Here is a 26,069-nt window from a genome sequence, read left to right as displayed (position 1 = left end):
TGTGTGTGTGTGTGTGTGTGTGTCTGTAACGCCTTTAGTGCGGTATTCATAGGTGGTATGTAAAAAGGCTTGCCTTATCAGTTATCACGGGAGGCCAAATTGACACAGAGGAATCACTCCATTGTGTGCGGATTCAAAGAGAGATGTGAGCACATTGGATGTCTCCATTTCCAATAACTGTGACCTTGAGGCGAGAGGAATAGCACTGAGCACCCCCATCTCCAATCTGCTGACTGCTGAATTCAACCAGAGCCGGCTGATTTTGGGTGTTGGGGCAGAGGGCTAATCGGTGCTACCTCAGGGTTATTCTATAGCGTAAATTGAGTTTGGCTTTTATTTTTTCTGAATGGTGTGATTGCAGATTACAAATGCCTGTGTACTGTTTTATATAGAGTGAATATTTCCGTTTTGTTTCACGTAGCTTTACAACTTTAATTTGTTTCATTTTGAGAGAGGAAGAAGAACGAGAGGGAAAGGAAAATAGTAGAATGCGGCCTGATCGAGAAACTCTTAAGAACATCTGTTATTTCTGATCCATTTTCCATAGTGCCGCTGATTACCATAAACTGCCACGGCGTAACAAATACAACATCTTGTGCAGTGTTAATGTGTCTGTCTGAGTGTAGCTGACCTCAGGTTGTCCCTTTCCTCCAGTTTAGGATTGTTTTGTTTTGTGGCAGCAGGCTTAAGTCAGATAATCCTCTGCTTGATGTGGAACCAGTGATTCATCAGTTATTATCATCGTTGCGTTACCAGAGCCATGTTTTTATCTTCTGTCTTCCTCAACAACGTACTAAACATTGCCACACTCATGTCAGTTATTGACAAATTGCTCACACCGTTCATATTGACAACAGTGGTCGAAGCGCATCAGAACAAGAAAGAAAACATCAAAATTAAAAAATGAATATATTATTATTTGGTCTCTCCAATTACAGCAGAAGTTTGGGAACATGTTCATCAGAGGAATAGATCATGTTGATATGTGAATTGTTAGTAAAAGTGTAGTACATGGATCAATACGGAACATCGACCATGTTTGTTAAAATTAGAAACCAATTGACTGGTGTCCTGTGTTAAGAAGCCATTAGCTGATTGGTGTGCGTGTGCGTGTGTGTGTGTGTGTGTGTGTGTGTGTTTTGTGCACTTTTTGTTCATCATGTGCTAACACTGCCCAACTGTGTGTGTGTGTGTGTGTGTGTGTTTTGTGCACTTTTTGTTCATCATGTGCTAACACTGCCCAACTGTGTGTGTGTGTGTGTGTGTGTGTGTGTGTGTGTGTCAGACCAGGTCTATACAAAGAAGCCTGGTTCTTTTAGCACTCAGCCTAATTAATCCATCTCTCAGCGACAAAAGGATCCCTTCCCCTCGTTCCTCCGGCCCGTCCCATTGGCATTTTGGGGCAGAGGGATTCAGCAGGACCCCCGGGCACCCCTCCTGCCCTGACCCCTGCCCCCCCACCGGGGGAGCATCTGTGGATCGATCAGAGGCCAGCTGGCACCAGGGGAGAGGGGCAGGACTGGTACTCTAACACACGCTCTAACACAAACACACCCTTCTTGAAGAAAGTCATTCAATCTCAGTTATAAAATTAATAAGGCTTGATCGCTCCTGTTTTTTGTTTTTTTTAATTAATGCTTTCCACGTGTCTCGTCACATGTGGCCTGGTGTTTTGTGAGTGTGGCACAAAACTGCAAGTCCGAGCTAACTGTTGGTCTTAAATGATGCAGCTAGGGGGCAGCATACAGCCATCACCCCTCCCTCTCTTACCCTGTCCTTCTTTCTACCGCTGTGCCACCTACACACACACACACGCACGCGCACGCTGAGGTATTTAGTCATTCTCTGGGCTCAGAAAGAGAGAGCATATTGATAGTCGTATCCTCTTTTGTAATAAATTAAACTTCTGCATTGTCCTTCCTTTTCATTTTACACATTGTCACAACCTCCCAGTCACCCTAATCCCAGCCCACCCCCCCTCTTGACTTCTCTCAAACACACACACACACACACACACACACACACACACACTCTCGCATGCACACACACATTGATTGACAAGCAGCATCCGGGGAAATGGAGCAGATTTCCATTGTTTGCTGTCCCCACTCAAATCTGTTGAAACGGTTATTCCATTCTTGTGCTGGGGTATTTGCATATCCTTAAGTATTTCCTATTTTTCAAGACCCCTCTCCCCCCTGTTCCTCCTCATCCTTCCTTTTGCTAAATCCCCTCTCCTTAAGTGTTTGGTGCATTTGGCAAATTCATTCATAACGCATCTACATGCGCTATTAGCTTAGTATAATAGCCAGGGTGTAATCTGCAGAGAGATAAGAGGTGAAGAGTTCTTTTACCCATCTTCCTCTTCTCCTGATGGGCTGTTCTTTGGACAAGTTGGGGTTCGTGGTGGGGCAATGATATGTCATTATGTTTCCCAGCTAAGGCGAAAAGGCTCAAATGTCAGCACGAAATGTCAAGTGGCCTCGCTAGTCAGTTGGTCGGGTTTCTTCTGTAGTTTTCTTTATTTAATTATTGTTCTGAGCATGGAGCGAGGTGGGAAAGGGGAGGCTAAGATGGGGAAGAGATGGACGGATAGGAGGGCTAGATGAGACGGTATGGTGTGATGTCAATAGGAGATGGAAGGATGGAGAGGCAGGATTGAAACAGAAATGGTCGAGGCTGGAGAAGCAGATTCTGATCATCTGTACCGGAGCAATTTTAGTTTTTACGTCCAAATGCACTTGGAAAGTAGCTCTTGAGTAAGGGAAGATGTCTGCTGCCTAACAGAATTTCCTCAGCAGGCCTGGGATTCACGTTATCAACTTTTCATTGACAAGACTGCTTTTAACCCTATTGCTCCCACAGGTCAGCCGCTTGAGCTCTTCAGCCTTTACCTCTCACTAAAACGAATAAAAGCCACCATTGAATAGATACTTTGAAAGAGTTATAAATCATATTTCAGTCAGATAATCTACTGGTTGTTTCATATTGATGGAAAAATCTATGATTGTCATTTTTTACTCCTTACTTGATAACTTTATTTTTATGGTGGGGAAGTGAGCCCAATGTGCATGTGAAGAAGAAACAAAATCTGCAATACATATGTAGTATGTACACAATAAAACTCTGTGGGAGGACTTTCTTTAGTTATAAAGACAAAACAGAAGTAAGCCCATTTTCTCCCTGGGATGGTAGGAGAACCCAGCCATAGAGTTAAACTGGAGAGTTTTGGGTTGTGACATAGTCTGTTTTTTTTTTTTTTTGCAGTGAGACATAACCGTAATCCAGATTTGTCATGTTGTGATCACGATATTAATCACATGTTGTGGTCTCAGTTGTTTTAGGAACAGAATTGACTACTTGTGCTGTTCAACTCTGGACTATGTTTAATCACAGTAAGTTAAATGTATTCAGAGATTGGATTTATCACACAGGCCAATAACATTTAATGATTATGAAAAGTGAGATTGAAGTCACTCTACACATTTATATGCTTAGTTTGGTGTTTGCTGGCCCACAGATTTTGAGTCCTTATTTGAAGCTTACATAGTTGCTCACTATATTACCAATAGCTTTACCACTCTGTACTGATACCAACTGTGTGTGTGTGTGTGTGTGTGTGTGAATGAATACCCTGCGGTCCTCAGCGATAAGGCTGAGATTGAGTTTTCCCCACAGAGCCAAAACCTCTGAGATGAGTGTGTGTGTGTGTGTGTTTTTGTGTGTGAAGACATCAGGAAACGGGCAACGTAAAGAGCCTGTATCGCTTTATCTACCGTACGCGCCAGAGTGTATGTGTATATGTATATGTGCTCTGAAACTGGTGTTGTGTGAAAGCGAGCTAGCTGCTCTGCTTTGTTCGGCATTGTGCGCATGAGAGGGTGAATCCTCCGGGCTCGATTCGCAGCTGAGACAAGAACGTATTTTTCTGTGGTATAATAACAGCTGTGTGTGTGTGTGTGTGTGTGTGTTCGTGTGTAGGTGTGTACTGTGTGCAGTTATATGTGCTGTTTTTGGACATCCATGCAGTGATATAGAGATGAAAAAGGGAAAGCAAGCAAAATCAGACAGATTTTAAGAGAGCATGTGTGTTACCACCGCCTGCTGCTTTGATTCCACATGGCCTGTGAAGGGACACGTGTGCACTAGTGTCTGATGTTAGAACCAAATCCAACGTTAGGAGATACACATATCATTTAACCAGGGGAATGTGGCAGTTTCCCATCACAAAAACAGAATCTATAAAAACAAAGGAGGCAAAACAGAAAAAGAAGGACATGGTATGTCAGTGGTATCAACGCAGCGAGGAGGTGAACCAGTCTGCTGTTCACTGACAGCATGGTGCTCCCATAGCCAGACTTGCAGCAGACAAAACCCATCAGTTGTTGTTGGGGGAAGAGGGAGGCAGACAAAAGGCTGGGACGTCCCCAACTGTTTAGTTTCCATATCTAGCAGTCAGTGACAAGGCTTTCCGGCATATTATTTTTCACACACTGTCCTCTGGTGAGCAGCTTGCATGTGCACATACACACACACACACAGACCTCTGTCACTGATTCTACAACTCTTATCACCTGGTCTGTGGCATATTCCCAAATTCCAATTTGACTGCTAGCCCCTGGCCCAGAGTACATCTCTGAAAAGAAGTACAGCAAAAATGGCTTCAGCATGGACTCTTGATAGGAAATACCAGGAAGGATTTCACAACTGAATTCACAATGAGGAACGCGGGAGGGCACAGGTTTTAGCCTGTTCTGGATTTACCAACCAACCGTGACTGAATACACCTTTATTTATCTGGATGTTGCAATCGCCAGCCTTTAGATATGATGAATTGTTCTTCTTCACCTTTTGGATACTTTGTGTTAAAATTAATTGTACATCCTGCAGCTTAAATGTTTGTAAAACAGTGAACACTTTCCTGACTTTTCTTTGTTGTTTTTCATTTGATCGATGCAGTGTACAGGCTATGCACTTTCAATTGGGCAATATGGGCCTATATTCACCTGAATGTGGTTTGTCTTTCTTTTCCTCTCCAGGAGTCTCCATCAGGGCGGAGGAAGGCTTTGGCCACCAGCAGTATAAACATGAAACAGTACGCCAGCCCAATGCCCACACAGACAGATGTCAAACTCAAGTTTAAGCCCCTGTCAAAGAAGGTGGTGTCGGCCACGCTGCAGTTCTCCCTCTCCTGCATCTTCCTCCGTGAGGGAAAGGCCACGTAAGTCTGGGTCTTCTCATGTAACATCATTCCTAGTAGAGCTTGGGTATCGTTTCGAATTTTAACAAGATGAATTGGTTTTCCTTCCCTGCATATTGATAACGTTCTTAACTAATCCTGGTTCCCATTCTTGTCTGATTTGAATAATAAAACAGTAACAGTGGCTTTTCTGGAGCGTAAACTCGTGTGCATGCCTATTTTTACTCTGTTTGTGTTCTTCAGTCAGCGTTGGTAAGAGTCTACTTGTAACAACTATTTCTTTGCTGAATCAGTTTTTGGAAATTTTGAATCTTTTGATTTGAAAGTTCAGTTCAGCCTAATTCTCTCAACCCTTCCCAGTCGTGATGAAATAGGCAAGACTCCAATGTCCACTTTTCGTACTATGACCCCCCCCCTCCCCGACTATGGTAGCAGTTGCTGTAGCAAGTATAAATAACACTGCCTAACCGTAGCCCCAGTTTTTTGTGTCTCACACATAGCTGATGAGTGTTAGCAAGCCTGATAAGCACCAGAAACAGAACACATGGACCCACTGATATCTGTGCTGTTTTTAGAGCTTGTCCATTAACATTAAAACATGTTGCACTGTATTCAGAGCTCAGCAAGACATTTATGGCTGATGAACGGTAACCTAAACACAACAAAAAGCAGGGCTACTGATGTGTATTGACAGTCTCCCACAGAGACACACACACACACTGAAGATCCCCTCGTAGTAGAGCCGCTATCCCAGGTATAACACCAGTACCCACACAGTAACTCTGCAATACAAATGTCCTTCTAGAGACTCCATGTCCATCAGACATTTCAGCTGAGGAAAGTACTGTCTGACAGAAGCTGCCCATGGCTGGTTAGCTCCAGCTACCAGCTCTACGTCGCTGTGTATGCTACATTTAGCGGTGGTCAGTCAGTCTCCCTCGTGTTCCCCGACCTTCTACGTCACACACTACGTAACCAGTTACATTTTGTTAAAATATGTTGGAAGGGAGGCTGTGGTAACCCTTTAAAGACACACTTTTTTTCATGTCAGTTCTAACCAGTGACTTTTAAAATGCTTGTATTAAAGTTATATTTGCAAGTCTTTTAGAATTATATCAAAGACAACGTCCTCAATTCTGTAAGGGATTGCATCAGGTGAATGTGTACCCTTATAGTAAAAAATGGATAACAATATACACACAGAATGTATGTACAAAAATGTACACACATTCTGTTTTATCACACAAAGTTTAATTTACAGACACCACAGTGTTTCATTCTCACATATTCTTCTTTGATTCTACCAACTTTCATTTGAGGACACACACTCTAAACCGCGGTGTTTGCCTTTTGTTATTCATTCTAATTTGATAGCAGTAACTTTCATTTAAAGAAAGGCACACACACACATGCCGAGCAAGAGCAGAGCAACAAGGTCTTTGTTGTGTTGCGGACGGCGGGGTCGATGGCGCGTAACCCTTGTTAACCCTTCGGGGAATGATGTCAACCACACAAACAAACTCAATCACACCAGTTCAAATGAGCCTCTGGGCCTGGGAAACACCAAACACAAAGAACAGAGAGGAAAATACATTCATTATGATGGAGCGGTGGTATTGAGGGACTGAGGGGGCTACGCAATACTACATAAAATACAAGGAATACTGTAGAAGTTGATGCATCTGTGAATAAAGTGGTGGAGAGGGAAATAAAAGAAAATGGGTGGATGGGAAAGACTGAGCATGAGAGAGGAGTGGTTGAATAGCGATGAGATACAAAAGCTTAAAATGTGAGCAGTGAAATTGAAGTCTAAGTTGGGTGATTTATGACAGTAAGGTGTAAAGATGGAGGTCTGAAGTGAAGACATGAGTGCTGAAAGTAGAAGTAGGAGACAGAAAGAGAAGAATGATAATCCTTACATGTGATCTAGCTATTGGCAGCGTGATGGTGAGAGCTATGGGTTGTCTTCATGCCGGCACATTGAAAATACAATACTGATGGATTTTATCTATATATCTTTTCTCTTTCCTTTTTTTCTATTGTAGTTAATCTATTTTGAGTGTGTCATCATCATGTTTTTTAAACCATTATTATTATTATTATTATTATTATTTGTTTCTTCCTGTGAACTTTTCTGTCTGTGTTGTGTTGTGTGTGTGAATTGTATGTGTTTTATGGTGCAGTGATGAGGACATGCAAAGCCTGGCCAGCCTGATGAGCATGAAGCAAGCGGACATCGGCAACCTGGACGACTTTGAGGAGGAGAATGAGGAGGACGAGGAGAATAGGGTTAACCAGGAGGAGAAGGCTGCCAAGATCACAGGTGAAAACTGGCAGAAAATAAAGAACTTTGTATGTTTTGACAGGGGACAGATGTATGATTTTGTAAGATTGGCAATACATCAGCTTAAGTCACCTATGTTGTTGGAATCTGTCATTAGACATGGTAATTTGCTTACTGCTGGTCAGCAACCACACTTTTCAGTGATCACTTTTTTCCTGTGCTGTCAGTCAAAGCTCCGCTAATGGTAAGTCGGTCTGTTATACAAGTTATTTTGGCAGCTCGCAAATTATGTGCTGGTAAACTTTGCCATTTCCCCAGACTGACTACTTCTACAAGCCTCCCGAATAATCAGCCAAACCAAAATCTAACTGGGACCAAGGCTTCAGTGGGGCATCAACTTTGCTTTTTTCTTTGATTTATGCTTCTGTAAACGTGGGTGTGCGTGCATGCTTGCAAACATAAGGAAAAAAATGTGTAAATTCATGAGTTTCATTTACTGTTTTTTTTTTCAGCTTCAGGCTATCTTCAGTTTCTAAAGTTCTACTTCCCCCCTATCCCCATTACCCCTTGTTCTTTGCTTTCCTGTGTTGGTGGACTAGTCAACTGATGGTGGCTTGCCTCCTTCCATACATACATGCTGAGGATTCATTCTGTGGTCTAATGTATGGGCCCTGCCGCTTCCTGCTTTGCTTAATCCAACTTTTCAAAGCGCCATGTCTTCATGTTAAGCTTCATGGGTTCTCTCCTTTCTTTTCCCTTCCCTGCTCTTTGTCTCATTTATATGTATATGCATTGAGCGCCTACAGCGATGCTTCACTAGCGTGCGCTTCTAAATCAAAGGCTTGGCCAAGCTGCCAAAACTCCCCACTATCACATTCCTCCCCTGGATGCTACCTATCAAACAAGCCAGCAAGCTACACCAGCAAACTAACACCGGGCTAACCAATGCATACTCTGCAAAACATACGTTCTCTTTTTACCTTTTACACACATTATGTAAATAATGAAAAGAGAATATATTACACTTAAAAATCATGTATTTTACATCTTTTATGAATAAGTAGTTTGTGTGTTTTGAGTATGTATGTGCTTGTCAGTTATGTGTGAGATGTTTTGCCATGCTACCTATAGCTTAGTAAAAAATAATGCAATGTGAAATAAAGATACCATCTATGAAGCTCTCCAAAACAGCAGATTAGCTGTTCTGGCAATGCTATTACGGAGTTAACCAAAGCAATGATATACAGCATGTACATGCTCCTGTTAGGAAATATCAGTGTTGTGTATGTATTTGGAGATAGACTGTACTCAAGTGCTGCCTTCCAAGCTAGTTTAAAGATAGCAATAACACTGCAAACATAAACCAAGGTCTACACTCTTTATATAACTCTATATATCTATATGTTGTTAATAAGAGTTTGTGTGTGAGTGGTTGTGTGGATACCCTCGATGGGTTGTGTTGCTTTGCCTTGTTCACTGCTATTCTTCCTTCCTCCCTTCCTGTCTGGCCCTGTCGTTTACAGAGATAGTAAACCAGTTGAATGCCCTCAGCTGCTTACATGGGGATGATGATGATGATGATGGTGGTGGTGTCCTTAAGCGAGCACGCAAAGCAACCGCTAAGCCTGCCGCTTCCTCCCAAGGTCTTTTTTCACCTTTCTTCACCTCTCTCCCCGTGTTCCTGTTCTTTTTTCATCGTCTCGTGAACGTTGTGTCACCTCTACACTACCATTCCTTACTACAATGTCTTTCCATATATTTATTCTTAATCCTTACCTTTTCAGCTTTCCTCTCTTTTTGTTTCTCTTTCTCAAACCCCCCTATCCTCCTTTTACATTGGTATTGTGATGGTGTAATGGTCATGTGGTCTTACAATTTATCTTGGTCCAAGTGGTGATGTGCTGTACAAGGTGTTGTGAACACATCAGTTAGTGTTCATCCTTTTGGTTCCTATCCTTTGTCTTTTGACGTTGTGGCCTTCTTTTACTGCAATTGGCAGTGAACCAAACTAGTGCCTGGTATCCAAAAAAACTCTTCTTACACAAAAAAAGTCTTTTCAGGAAGATGCAAGTTGTTTTCAATTGAACTTTTTGGATTAGTTTGTGATTTTCATTGGGCCTCAAGCTGGTGAGACGCTTTGGAGAGACAAAGTAATTCATTGCTAAGTTAGATGCAGCTGAGTAAAGGTAGTACAAACTATGTGCTGTGAAAGGCAAATAATAAAAGTTCTTAAGTGAAGATAACAAATAATTTCTTATAATGCAAAATGAATTATATTGGCTTTCTGTAATACATGACAAACTCAGAACTTCATTTCTGTCCCTCACATTTTACACAAAGGGTTTCCACTTGTCCTGTGACTGGAGAAAACACGAGCTCATTTGGATCACAAATTATGCTACACACTGGCGCACACAGACGTAAATACACACCCATGCACTTGTCCACTTACCTTGGCCTGAAAATGGGCCATGAATGTTGTAAGAGGAAAGGAACAGTGCTGCACCTCTGATCAGCTGCCGCCACTTCGCATAGCCACCCTACATACAGACAAAGGGACTCACACATACACAGCACTTCTTCCTCTTTGCTCTGATTCTCACGCAGTGCTCAGCAGCACTTCTTGGCATCTACCTCACACACTCTTTTCAGACTGACCAGCACACTGGCAGCGTGCGATTGGGCTACAGTGAGGATGATGAAGGTATGGTGGACAATTCTCAGCCTTTTCAGCTAGGATCTCTATAGCAACTCTATACTGCCTTCACGGTCTCCTACAGCAACCCTCCATACCACACACATTTTCCCAGAATGCCACTGTTGCACATGCATTAAAGTGGGCTGAGGTGCCAGAGGAGCACTGAGACATTTAGGCGGCGCTCCCCAGCAAGAGGGATCACTATACAAGACTGAATGGTCTTTATGCCCCTGGTTCACTCCAAAGTGCAGTATTGGTGGATTTTGATTTGTGAATGTTTGTATTCACTTCGTTTTTGGAAATTATGGTGTTGTTCTGTGTCTGTTATTTTAGACTCTGTAGCGTCAGTCTTCTTCGTCATTGTCATTTGTGTATATTTACTTTGTTTTGGACTCTGTGGCAACAGAGCTGATCAACAAGCTGAACTTCCTGGAAGACGAGGATCAGGAAGCGCCACCTGCCATGAGCATCAATCCCTTCGATGACCCTGATGACCTTCATCCTAATGACCTCAACCCATTTGGTGATCCTGATGAGGAAGGTATGTTTAACTCTAAGCATGTGAAAATAACTCATTCAGTCCAGTTTTATTGGGGTGGATGGAAATTGACAGTAATTTTGGCAGATTTTAGGCTTAGATCTTTATCACGTAATAAAAGTTAAGGTGTTTATTTTGGGGAGAGTCAGTAGAATGACAGGTGAAGGTTTGGATGTGCACATACCTTGAATGTGTGTGGCCATGTGTAACTATAGCAGTTAGGCTTCAGTGCTTTCAGTCAGACAGCTAAACCAATATTTTTGTCTGACCACCTGAGTAGCCAGGTGTATTAGTATGGATTATTTGTTTTTGAGTGGCATGCTCCCATACACATAAAGCTCTAACTTTGAAGCTTATTTAGGTTGTCTTTAATATGAACCTTATTGTCTGTATGAGTCTAGAGTTTTGCCTTCCTGTGCGCAGGTTTTATTTGTTTTGGGGGATGGACAATTGCTATTTTTTATTCATCAGCAGCTGTGTGTAGGCATGTGTGTGTCTGATTTTGTCACAAAAGGCATGTTATAATTGTTAAATTGAGCAAAATTATATTGTCACCAGGTGAGATCTTTAGTATTAAAACTAAGGCTTCAACAAATAACCAATACTGCATGTGCCTGAAATGCAAGTCTTAGTTGTCTTAACTTATGTTAACCAAATATGGGTAAACAAAATGCAAATGTCACTGGATATAAAGAGATATTTTATAGTATGAGATATAATGCTGGCGTTAGCATAATCAAATAAAACTTTGTGGCTCAACCATTTCTTTGTACTGTATTTTTTTAAAAGACAATATGAGAAGACACATAGGCAGGTATGTCTGTAATTCTTGGCTAGTTACCAGGGCTACAGTCACATTTATTTGGACTACCCTTAGCTCTCTAACCCAGTGGGGTGCTGATCTGCCAAAGCTCTGGTCAAATAAAGAAACATGCGGTTGAGACACACACCACTGTGACTTATGTTTTACAATTCTACTATATTATGTGTTGTATATGTAGTCTGAGCTCTCTCCTCTCTGTCAAACAGAGCCCCCTGCCCAGCCGGTCTTAAGGCAGCGGGTTGATGATTCCTTTTATGACCATGACTCCTCAAATCCGTTCGAAGAGCCAGATGAACCTGACACACAAACACCCCCAGGAAACCCCTTCGATGAGCCCGACCAGGACATGGACCTCCAGCCAAACCCAGAACCCCCCAAGCCCACACAGAGAAAAGGAGTACGGCCTGTTGACATGAGCAAATACTTGTATGCCAACACCTCTCACAACGAGGAGGAGGAGCTTGATGAGTAAGACTCTTATTTCTTTATTATGTTCAATTTCTTAAGCTTCTAATATGTTTAATCAGCTGTCACAGAAACGGGTGAAATATGTGAACCCTAACATGGCAAATATCATGACTGTTTTGTCATTGGTTACTGAGAGTTTGACATTTTGGAGGTACAGTATTTTCAGATGACAATGGCAGACTTTGATTATTGGGTTTGGATGAGCCTTTAAGGAAAAAGAGTGCACCTTGCATGTTTTGTCCTGTTGTGTTTAATTTGTATTTCTTAAACTTTCACTTTCATTAGTACACTCTGGAAGCCCCTTTCTCAATGTATACAGTACATTTAACCTTTTGTGTATGTCAGCGTAGAGATGCGTTTTATATTATTTGCTAGAGGGATTTGGATAAACACACTTTCCTAAACTGTCGGCAAAATAGTCTACTGACGTGGTTTCCGGAATTAGCCCATATTAGAAGCAGTCTGGGAGGATCCAGGCTGCCCAGCTTGGTTACTGTTGGCAGGCAAAGTTGTGTAAGACCCCTCCTTATAGAGGGGTACTTGTAGCCCCCCCATAAGGGCAGAGTGACGAGGCAGCTCTTTCAACGGGAACAAGGGTCCTGTTGTTTCACTGCATTCTTTAACCTTGTCTCCCTCCTTTCCCTCTTCTGTTGTTCCTTCCATCCCTCCTTCTCCCTCTCTCCCTCTTTCCCTCCCCCTATCAACTTGTTGCCACATACTTTCCCTCCTTGCCATCCTGCATAACTTCCTCCCTGAAAATATATATTTGAATCAATTATAGCATAAGTAGAAGTGACACTGAGCTTTGAGAAAACATTTTTGCAGCACATTTGGCAGAGGTGTGACTTTAAAGTAAAAGAAACCATGCAGTGAGAGAAGGACATCTGTTACTAAGAGCTAGAACAAAAATTCATTCTGCAGGGTTTCTTGTGTCGTACTTTGCACAGTCAAATGTCTCGCTGATTGTGTGTGACCTCTGCAGACGAGCTCGCGATGCCTATATTGTAAAGGTGAACTTGTAGGTTTTGGCTTCTGAGCGAAGCTGTCACACAGATGGCTGTGTGTTTTTGTCCTCTCGACAGTCTAAAGACAGACAGGTTATTGACTGGCATGTTTCTTTTGCTCTGTCTCTGACACCAGGAGCAGTTCTCTGCAGAATAGAAAGTTCAAGAGGGCAGCGCAGTGTTTTGACTGGAGCCCTTTCACATGTCGTTTAGCCAGTGCTGGTCTGTTAAAGCTGCTCTATAGGCCTGCCTGCGTTTCTTTTCTTCACTTCCTTTCTTTTTTTCCCTTCTTCGAATTGCTCTGCGGTTAGATGGACGCTGAGTAGCTCCAACCTTCTCTTTCAGACGGATAACTAGTCAATCAGCTTTTTTCTTTCTCACTCTCGTTCTCACCCCCACCCTCTCCATACAATTCTCTTGTTTGTTTAGGATTGCTTGTTGCATGTTGAGTGAATGTTTCAAGGCCGTGCCCCTGCTTTCAGTTCCATAAGCATGCCTGTATATTGATAACACTCTGGTATGTGTGTAAGAGCGCCTGTGTGTGTGTGTTTCAGTGCGTGTGTGTGTGTGTGTGTGTGTGTGTGTGTGTGTGTGTGTAAGTGCCTTCATACTCCTGGCTGTCTGTCTGTCAGTAGTCCACCTTGGGCAGTAAGGATATGAGGTCACGCAGACATGACCTCAGTGCACCTGCATCTTCTATTACCTTACCACTTCTCTGTGTTGTTCATTGTCTTGCGCCAAACTCTTGTTTCCATGTAGCAATTTCCTTATGTTTAATTACACAGTGGGCAGTTGGACCCAAAGATGGGTCTAAATAGTGCTGATGATCTCAGTAATATATGGCTAGATGTTTTATTGTTCCATAAGCAGACATTTTTCCAAAAGGAGATCTGCAATGTTTTTTAAAAGGTCAAAAATCTGGGAAATTAAGGTCAAATTGTCTTTGTTTGTTTACCCTAAATTTGCTGTAGGTATTAAGTTTGCAGATGGTGCCTTTAAGGCTGGTGGAAAAATTGTCACGCATAGTAGCCTAATATAAAATGACTAATTAGCGTATATTGTTTGATTAACTTACTATTAGACAATGCGAGACCCCGCCATTAGTTTTATGTTACATTTACTTTAGCTGCAGTAGTTGACGTCTGGCTGCGTGTCATGTTTCATTATCGTCACTCGTGGTTGCAAGATGGGGAGATGCAAGTTTAATGGATTAAAACACTGCATTGAATTATTTTACGTTCATATACAGACCATGATCGACGCGCTGTATGTCTGCGCTGTCAGACTTTTGGATTTTACTTTAAACTGCGACCGTATTTCCGCCCACGTAGGTGATGTATGCGGATGTGTAAACAGCCTCTTTGTTCCGTGATTCGGAATATGGCACAGCCTCACTCATTAAAAGAGAGCTATCGCACATCTGTTTTCTATAAAAGAAAATGGTTCAACACTTTTGGGGTCTTAAATTATATTTCTTGAGGTATTAAAAGGTCAAAAAAGCATTGAATTTTACTTAAAAACGTTGCAAGAATCCTGTTGTGACATGTGCAAACATTGTTGGCCTTTAAGGCAAAAGGTCGTATAAATCTAAATAACTTCACACACTGTAACTTCATTCAAAAACAACAGTTGCAGTTTGTGTAAGATCCATGCACTTTCTAAAAAATGTCACATCTTTTTGTCTTGTCTTACTATCGACTTTCACCTCTCCATTCCCTCCATTCTCAGATCCAACCCATTCTACGAGCCAAGGACATCGAGCCCTATGCGACCCCCTGTTGGCGGCACCTCCCTCGATGTGGGCAGCAGCCAGAAGAGGAGGGCTCCTCCAGCCCCAAGTTCCAGCCCTGGCCTCGGCCCCAGTCCGCCAGCTCCCAAGCCCAGCTCTGGCCCAGACAGGGAGCGAGCCCAGCCAGTCGGGCCCAGCCCAGTCGCAGCAGTGATGGGGAGAGAGCTGGCCTCCTCTTCCCCTAAGGTAACCAGACTTTGCTTCAATGTAACAAACTTGATGCATCCCCACAACAGACGCACAGATGCATGTGACAACAACTGGGATAAATGCTTAAATAAAATACAGTCTTGCAGTCTCAGCAGTGTTTTGCTGTCTGGTGTAGCAGCTTGACAGTGGGTACCAAAAAAAGTATTCAGGTGTGAAGTCCTATATAGAGGAATCCTTTTTGGCAGTAATAATTAAATAATGGTCAGAGTTGAATGCTTTAAACGTAAATTGTATAGAACAGGCTTATCAGAAATAATGATGTAAATGTAACATGTTGCTTCATGGCAATATTTAGACTACGGGGACAGTCAAGGGGGGCTCAGCTTCTCTTAAAGAGTTCCCCAACAAACCCACAGTGCAATTGTTCTTTTTCTTTCTGAATTCACTATCATATAGACATACAATGAAGAATGTATAATTTTTATGTTTGACTTCATTAACTCTTCAGGAGTGTTTGATGGAAGACCAAAGTTTCAATTAATTTGCCAAATACAATAAACATAATGTAATCTTATTTAGATCGCAACACAGGCTGTGTTTAACATAAACTGAACCCTAAAATCCAAACTCCACAGCCCTAGGCAACTTACTATTTTTCATTCTGACTGATTCTTTGTAGCAGGTGTTATTATAAGTGAGTGACTTGAAGCATTTTGTGTGTGTGTGTGTGTGTGTGTGTGTGTGTGTGTTCGCGCTTGTGTGTCCACATCCAGTGGTCCTTACATTAGCTTTTTTTCCGCCTGCACAATCCCATCTCCTACCCCATTCTTTATGCTCATGAAACTCCCTAGCTCCTCATTTGAATATAGGTATTTGTTTATTGGGGTGTTTTCGTATGTTTATTTATTTATTTAAATTAGGTAAATCATGGCTGGGTCTAATTAAATGGCTGATGGTCACACACACTCACGGCAGGAGTCAGACCACTGGTGGGGAATGATTGGCTGGGGGTGTGGGGACGTGTGGGGGTTAAAAATGTGTGTGTTTGTGTGTGTAGGGGGGGTTCAATGAGCCTATGTGGGGCTTAAACACAGGGGGCTTAACTACAGCAGAGCGATCACAAGGGGGTGTTGACCCCCTGTGCATACACACACACTATACAGTTACTTTTACACACACAGACACACACAGGTCCCTCCTCTCCATGCAGCTGGCTAGCTGACTGTTTTAGTGTAGCTGGGCGGTGATGCTGGCCGTCCATGTAATTATGGCACAGTGCCTTTATCACCCAGCTGCAGTTGCCTGTGACCGTGGGTGAGGGGGCCTAAACCACTTTAATTACCCAAAGCCAGTGGCCTGTGGTGGGCCACACTTCGCCAAGAGATGCCCCTGCCTCTGGAGCTTGTGACGGAAGGAGGGAGGGAAGCATGCAAAGAATGAATTGTGGGTGATGAGTGAAGAGGAGGGGGTGCAGTGAAGGAGAATAGGTGGAAGATAGTGAAGGGTAGAGGAAAGGAGAACATTGGGGGGAAGAGAAGGAAGATGGCCAGGGAATAGAAGAAAGAAAGATGGGATGTTCACAGTAAACAAGCATTGGCCTACAGGGTTTGTTGACATATACAGCTAGTGTGAATAGGTTTCTCTTTCTTATTCACACCAAGCACTATGACACACACACACGCACGCGCCTCAACCACGTGTAGACTGTGAGATGACCTTTGAATGTATGAAGTCAGAGAGGATTAAGAGGAGACATTCCCACTATGAGAGGCCAAGACGAAACCAACACATCATCACACTATGAACGTGTACAGAGTATAGATGTGTGCTTTTGCCTGCATTCGTGTATGTATCTGTTCTTATGGTTTCTAGTGTGCCTTAGACTCAGTGAGTATGTATTGGGGCAGTTACAACCTTCCCCCAAAACACAGCCAACCTCTACCTCTCTCATATGAGGTTTCAGTGTGTGTATTCTCTATTCATATTTATTTATACCCACTATTCATGTGGGCAATTGGTGTGTAAGACAAAGATAAACACACGCATACATGAAGACAACATGCAGTTGTAATCTCAGAATGTGAATAGAAATTGATATATTGAAAGCCGCCCTTCTCAGTTATTCATTTGCAACCTGCCCTGAAGGCTATGAAATGACTCATACCTGTTTTGATAAACGAAAATCTTGTCTTTGCTAACCAAAAGAGATTAGCATGTCTTGTATCCCATTTACATTTTACACATTTATTCAGTGCAAAGGAAACTTTGTTCAGTGGTTGAACAAGCCACCATAGTTACATCCAACAAATAGTTTAGAGTGAAAGCGTCGGAGGCTTATTGCTCCAATCATTTTCCTGTGATCATGGAGTGATATTTAAAAGATATGAATAGAAAGAAAATGGCTAAAGCAAATAAGCTATCAAGAGTTTACTTTAAAGATAAAATAAGTTACAGCAGTGAAGAAGATGTGGGAAAGGTAATGTGACAATTATGATGTGAGCCACTAAAATACATATTTATTATAAACTTAAAATGAATAGCGTCACATTTTAGCTTAGATTAACTCTCTTGTCCTTGTTGTATTTATTCACTTGGGGAGATTTAGCATTAAACTTCAGCTTAGATGTAGTTTTATCTTCCCCATCATTGCATTAAAACCACCTACTTCAATGCCAGCCTGTGAAAAATCAGGACTTCTACAGGACATATGGTGTGCACCCACTTACTTTATACACAGGTATTACACATATGGAGAGGATTTACATTAAGCTCAAAGCTCTGGATTTCTGCCAGTGGAACACACGTTCAGCACTGGCAATTTATGTACAGGATAAAATGGCAGTAATGAACAACTGAAATGCATTTATTGAAACAAGGGTTACTACTTGGGGTTTTTCCATCTTAAGACCATCCATGGGGATCTGTGAAAGCAATGCTTAGCAGATTTACATTGAGCATACAGGGTCAGTGGATAGAAATGTAAAACCTGTAGCCTCTAGGGAGGTTCCAAAAGCATTTCGTTTTCTTCTCCATCATGCCTAGCAGACTGTAGGTCCTTGCAAAACCCAGAAGATATAGTAGAGCACATAAAGTGAACGCAGTCTCTACCCGAGACGCTTATGTACCTATTTCTTCTTGTTGACTTCCATCTAAAAATACTAGTCAGTCCCAGAGTAAGCTCAGATTCTGATATTTCACACACCAGAGTCTTGTTTAATTGAGGACTTTTGTAATGACTAAGGCTGAGCACCGGTATTCTTCTAATTGTTGCCTTCATAGTTAAAAGTTACAAGTTACTTGTAGAGTGGTGCTCAGAGAACAACCTACTGCTCAATGTCAGCAAAACTAAGGAGCTGATCGTTGATTTTAGGAAGAAGGATATAAAGACACACAAACCTTTCTATATCAGTGGTGCTGAGGTGGAGCAGGTGAACAGTTTCAGGTTCCTGGGAACCTGATATGGTCATCTCACTTCTCCACGCTGGTGGAGAAAGCTCAGAAACGACTATATTTCTTGAGGAAGGCCAAATTCCCACGCCAAATTCTTGTCAGCTTTTACAGAGGAGCAATAGAAAGCATCCTGACTGGAAACATCACAAACTGTCATGGGATGTGCACGGCCAAGGACCGGAGGGTCCTGCAGCTGCTCAGAAGATCATTGGTACCTATCTCCTGAGCATCAGTGATATCGGTGAGGTGCCTACGCAGAGCCCAAAGGATGCTAAAGGACAGTACCGACCCAGCCACAGCCTGTTCACCCTGCTGCCTTCTGGGAAGAGATACAGAAGTATCAGCTGCCGCATCCCCAGCACTGCTCCAGTGATTATAGTTTATTTCTGTTTACCATTTTTATAATTGATTCTGTATTAATGTATATTGTCTGCTATGAAGCAGAAGAACTTACAAAACACAATTTCACTCTATAACTTGTTAAATTGTGACAATAAAGCTACCTACCTAATACACACTCAGAATACTGGGCTCCCCAGCATAGAAATTCGAAGTTGACCAGTTGACAAAAGGAAGTGAAGGTTAAGTGCCTTCCTCTGGGTCCTGCTCTGGTGGTGGTTGTAAAGAAAAGGTCCACAGGCGCGCTTCTTTAACTAATGTCCCCCTCTTCACCAATGCCATGTTGTTGAAAGTGGCACTTCAGTCTCTCACACCAGTGTATCTGTCCAGTGTCCAGACATATAGATACTCAAAGGCGTCAAGTTAAGTTTAGCATCTGTGAACGAGCTGGAAGGATGGAAACGTCTGTGGGATTAATGTAAATGAACAGAGGAAGTTCCTGTTGGGCGGGTTGTGAGCTCTGTCTGGTCTGATTCAGTCCATCTCTTTTCCCCTCCCAGTAATTCAGTGATCCCCTGCTCCTCCTTTTGTTTCATCTCCATCTCTATTCCACAGTCAGACCGCTCTACACTTAGATGCTCTGATCTTTGGATTTTCATCAAGTTTCCGCTTCATGAATTATTTGCCTTATTTTCATATAAAGAAAAGTTGGAAGCTGGCATATATCTGTGGGGAAAAGTTTTAATAAAAAAGTTCTATGTTATCTTAGCATTTGCTCAAAAATCTTAGGAGTTAAGACGTCTTCAACTTGGGTCTGACAATATATGCTCATCCTAGAAGTGCTGATTGCTTTATAAAATAAAGCTTACTACAAAATAGCAAAATAGATTTGTTAATATCACATAATTACCTGTTTGTCTCACAGTACAAACTTTAATAATAATGTAAAAAAAATTGTAGTCGTAACCATAATCTAACGTTTCTGGACCACTTTTCCCTCGCTTTCCCTTTCATACACACACTCATTCTTTCCGGAGGTGAGAAAGTGAACCAACACTAGAGGTATGTTTTCTTTCTCCCCTTCAGTAGAAGAGCTTGTGTGATTACTTATGTTAATGAAAGGGTTCAAATTAAATAGAGTTTTGCAGGTTGTAAGAGCTCCTGTGCCGAGGGGAGGCAGAGGCCAGAGCTCTCCTTCCTCTCCCAGACTTTGTTTTCACAGCCCCCCCTTCAGTTCAGACTACGTTCAAATTGAAATTAGAATAAATTAACATTATTTAATTGAGTTCGCAGAAGGCTGCGATATTTCTTAATTAGCTTTCACCAGGGTTCGCGGCAGGAGAGGACCATATCCGCATAGTGAAGTGTTGCTGAGGTTGACGTGACGACTGTGGGAATGTTTTTGGAGGACAGAGGGGAGCCCAAGAGACAAGGACAGTCATCTCTGGTCTTCTGATCTTTGGCCGTTCCAAGGTCTCTCGTCTTGTTATCATTTTATCCGCTCCAAAGTTATTCTATCTTCTCTGATAACTTTGACATACCTTTAACAAAGAGTCTCAGATGTAGGATGTAAAGAAAGTAAGGCTTATGGCCTAACTGTGGTGAATATACCGTTTATATCTAGCTTTTTAACAATAAATATTTTTCAGCATTTAAAATTTGAAAATGATGTGTGTGCAGAACTTCTCAAACTTCACTTGCTTGCATTAGAAGAAAGACTGAATCCTATGTTCGCCTCCCTTTTTGTAAAGGCACCGTGGCGGTTACCAACGTGGGCGCTGTATTTCTTGCTTGGGATAATGTTTGTACTCATGCGTAGTTTTCAATTATGGTGATAGATTGTATCAAGTAAATCCAAATTTTAAAAAGGGCCAGTATTAAGTGTATCATTGTAATAAATGCAACTTAGTTATTTACTTGATTATCTTTGCTTTTTCCTTTATAGTGCAGAGAAGTTGAGAAAATACTCAATATCTTCTTTCTTGATCAAGGTTAATTCTTCTGGATAAAACGTTAAGTTTAAAGGAAATATAAACTTTTGCCATCTTCATTGCAGACATGTTTGAATAATTAATTCCAGTGTGATTTGGAATCCGTATTAGCAGGGAAACTGTCCTGAGACCAAGACATTGAAGACTCCGTGGCTCCCCTTGGCCACATTGGCCTTTCCATAAGCTGTGTAATATTAGGAGAATAATCCTTGAGAGGAGTAAGGCTAAGTCAGTACCTCTCAATGTCTTCCTTTTCCCAGCGTAGACCCCTCCCCAACTCTTACTTGCAGTCTCTGAGTGGTCTGTCATTGGATCTTGTGGGAGAGAGAAGACCTGGTTTCTTCTGTCGAGCAGTTTAGGTCCGTTCATTGGGCTTCCTGTTGTCGTTTTGTGCTGCAGGGCATCGCTGTCATCAAGCTAGGGAGAAAGGTATAAGACATTCCTGAAAGTAAAAGTTTAATGTAGGTCAAGTTGTGTCAGGGTCAGTTTTAGGTTTGCCTTTTTTGTGAACTGGACATGGCAACGATACCTAAATCTTTGAATCAACTAATTCTGGGATAAAATGTTATAGCCATGTATTTAAGGGTTTTCAAGAAGCTGTACCTGCATAAGGAGAAGCTTATTTCCTCACAAGACTAATATAGGTACTCTGACTTGGTACACAATGTTGATCCTAAAGTCTCACAGGGCACACAGCATATTTAATCATGTCAAGTGAATAAATGAAAATCGAATGTAAATATATATTCAGGGACTTTTCTAAATTCAATTTTACAAACGTCACCATAAAAGGACGTATGTGTGTTATGTGTACTAATGTGCAATCTTGTGTGTGTTGCGAGGGATATATTTTGATCCAGTTACTGTAATGCGGATATCATTTTTCCACCTCTTCCTCTGTTGGGTGCATGTCGAGTTCACAAGTTAAGCACTGCGAAGAGCTCACTCTCCTCAATACCCGTGCCGACTGGTGTAAAAGGGCCTTCCGCAAAGCGCCGCTTGTAATCTGCCTTTGGTAAGTCCTCCTTAGTTTTATCTGCCAAGGATTACCTCACAAGCTGCAAGCAGGAGAGAACGAGGGAGACGCAGAGCAAGAGAGAGAGAAATGAAAAGCAAGTCAAACAGAAAACGATGAAGATGGAACAAAATGAAAACAAATCGCTGTGTAATCTCTGAAAGAGAGAGACCTGCTTTAGAGTTGAAGGGAAGTTTCCCTCGCCACTCATTTAGAGAGGGAATTGACTAATCCCTCCATGATTGATGTCTGCTATGAGAGGCTCTATGGCAGACTAATAGGGCTTATGAGGATGACCAGAAAGTCCTTTGAGTGTGTGTGTGTGTGTATATGTGAATGAACCAAACCTTTTTGTCTTGTGTGTCCTTCTATCCAGTGGTCACAGAGGCCAGGGGTTTGAATGACATAGCGGCCGAAGAAGGGGTAACTTTATCTTAATCTGGTCTTAATCTGCCCCAGTCTTCCAGGTGTGTGTGGGCTTAAACCCAGAAGGATCCAGGGTTTTGGGGTGAGGTTTAAGGGGGCTTTGGGTGAGGAGATAGAAGTCCATGCACTTGAAAACTCCTTCAACCCCAGGAAGGTATAGGACCCCCCGCATATTCTTAAAAACCGCCCGCACTTGGTCATGCCATACCTTACTCCTGTCATCCTTAAGTGGCCCCTGCTACATTTTAATTGAATTAAACCAACCGTTCACCATAATTTAAAAGGGACCTTAGAAGTACCTTATGAATTAGTCTGAGTGATTTGTCTTTCAAATTGTGCGCATGTGTTTAAGTGTGTGTGTGTGTGTGTGTGTGTGCATGCACGTGCAAGCAGTTTGAGGAAAGGAAAGCGGGTGTGGAAATGATAAGGCTTTAATTGCCTCTGTATAAAGCCCTCCAGCACCCCCTCTTTCGGACTATTAAGGTATGCAGGTGTGTGCTCTTATGTGCTATAGGAAATACAAAGTGGCATTTTCAGTGCTTAACTCTTAGATCACTGAGTGGGATCATTCCCATAGCTTTTAATTCTAGCAGGAGCTCAGTTTAATACAACAAGATTTGATTATGCAGTTCTGTCTGTCTTTATCGTAATGCAATCAGGACATACGTACAGCGGGTTTGCACACTCATTGGTTGGATCTTTTGTTGGAATCCAGCAAATTTGACCCCAGTTAGTAGCTACTACCTGCAATTGAGGGGGATTCTGCTTTAACACATTTCTATTCACCTTAACAGAAAACACACAACTGAGTTTTTCCCAAAGTATTTTTTAGTGTTTCAATTTTTAGTCTAGTCTACACTGGTCCACAGTGAAAACTTTTGAAGACTTTGGGATTGACCAGGAAAATTAATCCTATGTCTCTTAATTTTCATCTAGCTTCAGTAGGTCAAAATTTCCTCAAAGATACCTCATTCTGATGACTGAATTCCTGTCAGCCTTAGCTAACTGTGAGCTAATACCAAATGCCAAAAAAGAGAAGCTGTGTTAGATGATTTGTAAATTGTTGGTCCAAGTCAGTAACTCCAGCAGCACCCACATTGTATCAGAGATGTTGTGACCTTTTTGAGCATGTGGGTACCCTTTTTGGTTCAATGTTAGGACCTACTACTGCCTCACTGTTGCTCACATGTTCTTTTCCTTCTCTTTGTCTCTTTACTTTCGTTATCAATTTCTCCTCCCACTCTTTCTGGAAGCTCATAACATACCCTTCCCTCTTTCTCTGCCTGTGTGTGTAGCATTTCCCCCACCACACCCTTCCTCCATCAGTATGTGTGTGTTGATGCATGTGCATTCTGATCAGGAGTCAAAGGGGTGACTTTGTAATTATGTTCATTTTAATTGGTTGTGCTATCACCCCTCTCATCACTTTGGAGCCCACACTACGCTGGACAATGGCAGTCTGTAGTGGTGGGGGGGGTTGCACAACTGCTGTGTCAAGAACCCACACACACACACACACACACACACAGTTAGCCTCTTTACCTGCAGAACATAATTCCTAAAGTGGCCCCCTTAATGAGTTTTCCCTGCCCAGGTTCAGATTAATTGATAAATGGCGGTGTTATCATCACAGCTGATCTCTGAATCCATTGCACCACTAATTTGTTTGTTGAACATGGCAGTTAAAGGAGATTAATACGTTATAGATTTAGAAGAGCCCCCTTCGTCTCTTCATTCTCCCGAAGCTTATTTATTTATCTGAGGAAGATGAGCAGGTGGAGGAAGAACGAAGAGATGGGTGCCCTTTGGATTATTTTTCTGGATTGTTTGAAATCTGGGTTTTAAAATATACATAGTAAAGCTGCATATTAATGATTTCAAGGAAAATTAATTTGCCAACATCCAACAGGTTCACTAGTTAACACCATCTGTCACTCTGGTCAGTCTAGTAAATGTTGAAAAATTCAAACTCCTTAGTTAGGGCAGCACTGCATTTTGGTTATTTCTGCAAATCATGAGTGCAAGTTGGGTAGTGTGTGACACGACAACCAAGACTGATTGGTGGTGTTGCCATAAAAATGAGTGTACAGGAAGAGGCAAGAGGGCGAAACAGGCTTTGAACACTCACTCTGAACCGGTGACAAGAGGTGGTTGAGACCTCATGTTGTGAGTAGGGGATGAGGAGGAGAAGTGATTGGCCCAGAAGGAGTTTGTAATCTCGTCTGCTGGATCTATGTAACCCATAGGAGGAAAAACGACTCACCATCAGTACCAGCAGTGATGTTGTCTTGTTTTGTCCCTAACTGGATCCCAGCTTCCATACCCTCGACCCCCTCCACCCCGCCCCATCACCCTTACCGCACACACAGATGCACGCACTCAATCCCAAACCCTACCCACCCTGCATGCCCCACCCCCCAGCCCCCCCAGCCTAAGCTAATTTGCAGAGGCGTGAGTGTGGGTAATGCTACTGCCGTTTCCATGACAAGCTAAAGCCAGCGCTTACACCGCATTATGCCCTGTGTTACACGTTAGGCGAGCAAGCGGGCGGGTGGGCACACTGCAAGCTGGCACAGTCACTCGTTTGTCTGCTGCCTCCTCCAAACTGTGTTATTTCATGGTGCTTTTTTTTTTTTCTCTCAGTGAATGGTTTTTATTTCAATGTCAAATCATTGCCTGTCCTCTCCTGTTCTGCTTCTTTTTTTGTCTGCTTTGCATGGTTATGCCTTTGGAGCAAAAACAGGCCTTGGAAGCGAAATGGTCCTGGAAAAGGAAACCGCTTTTCCTGATTTTTGCATTTTACATCTCGTTAGCCAACTGCCGAAAGGCCCTCTGTCTTGGCCTGCAGGTTCACTGCTAGATGGGAAGCATATCCGCTTCTGAGTGAATCACTTGCAATCCCCCCACCCATCACCAGTATGATGAATGTATTTACATATATTCCTACTTTGTGATATTACACAAAGCTGTGGCATAAAGTTGTTGTTTAACAATTGTGAAACAAACACTCCAGTATTGTCTGGCTAGATGGCATAGCAGCTTGAGTGCCTTGCTCAAAGGTAGCAGGTTCAGTCTGTCATATAGTCAAGGGTTATCATTCTCTCTCCACCTGTTCACACTCACAAAGTGAAGCCTGACTTAACTGAACAGTTGCGACATGCACAGTCACACATACATGCACACACACGTTCTCTCACGGCTCTCGTTGGAAGGAGCCCCTCCTCAGTGTGATTACAACAGTAATACGATATTTCCTTTGTATGTTTATGTGTATTATTTTTCACGCTACATTTGTTCCCCTCTCCTGCCCCAGCCTTTTGCTCCCCCCCTTTCCTTCACTATTGTTCATCCACTCCACATCTCCATTTACATAATTGAACTTTTGATTGGACTTCGCTCCCTCCCCTCTGTTCTCATGCAGGCAACGTTTGAAATCCGAAGCATAATTTCATGGGTAAGATGATGCGAGCCGCTCGTTCTTTTTTTCTTTCATTTTTATTTTTTTTCCCCTCTGTCTTTTCCTAATGTCGGACATAGAAAACCCTGATTAAACAAATTGCTTGTTTTGATTGAAGGTGCAATTAGATAATTGAGCATGTTGGTGGTTGGAGCCCGGCCAATCAGATGAGCGCTTTCAGAAGCAGGATGGACAGGCCACTTAAGTGCATTAACCTTTATCCTCTTAAATGTTAACAGGTATTAATGTTTTTCAAGTGTGTGTGTGTGTGTGTGTGTGTGGATGGATGGATAAGAGCTGAGTGAGTTTGCCTACCTTTTCTGAACTGTGTATTTATACTGCATGTTTAAGTTTTTGCCTGCTGTTCAGTATCAGTACATTAGAACTGAATGTGTAAGCATATACAGTATGTGTGCCTTTTATACTGTACACCCTGT

The 26,069-nt window shown here is 42.3% G+C and overlaps 1 protein-coding gene across 5 annotated transcripts in view; it reads left to right on the top strand.

The window, feature by feature from the left end:
- ehbp1 (EH domain binding protein 1) overlaps positions 1-26,069 on the top strand; it is a 153,731-nt gene that overhangs the window by 43,501 nt on the left and 84,161 nt on the right. For all 5 annotated transcript variants that reach the window (XM_046070419.1, XM_046070421.1, XM_046070418.1 and 2 more), the window contains 5 exons: positions 5,040-5,221; positions 7,384-7,523; positions 10,589-10,723; positions 11,750-12,011; positions 14,744-14,990. In XM_046070419.1, the coding sequence (XP_045926375.1) occupies positions 5,040-5,221; positions 7,384-7,523; positions 10,589-10,723; positions 11,750-12,011; positions 14,744-14,990 (966 nt within the window). The remainder of the gene's footprint in view (positions 1-5,039; positions 5,222-7,383; positions 7,524-10,588; positions 10,724-11,749; positions 12,012-14,743; positions 14,991-26,069) is intronic.

The sequence above is a fragment of the Micropterus dolomieu genome, linkage group LG15 (genome assembly GCF_021292245.1).
Source record: "Micropterus dolomieu isolate WLL.071019.BEF.003 ecotype Adirondacks linkage group LG15, ASM2129224v1, whole genome shotgun sequence".
NCBI classification, from domain to species: Eukaryota; Metazoa; Chordata; class Actinopteri; order Centrarchiformes; family Centrarchidae; genus Micropterus; species Micropterus dolomieu.
This window is presented reverse-complemented; position numbering and strand designations above follow the sequence as displayed.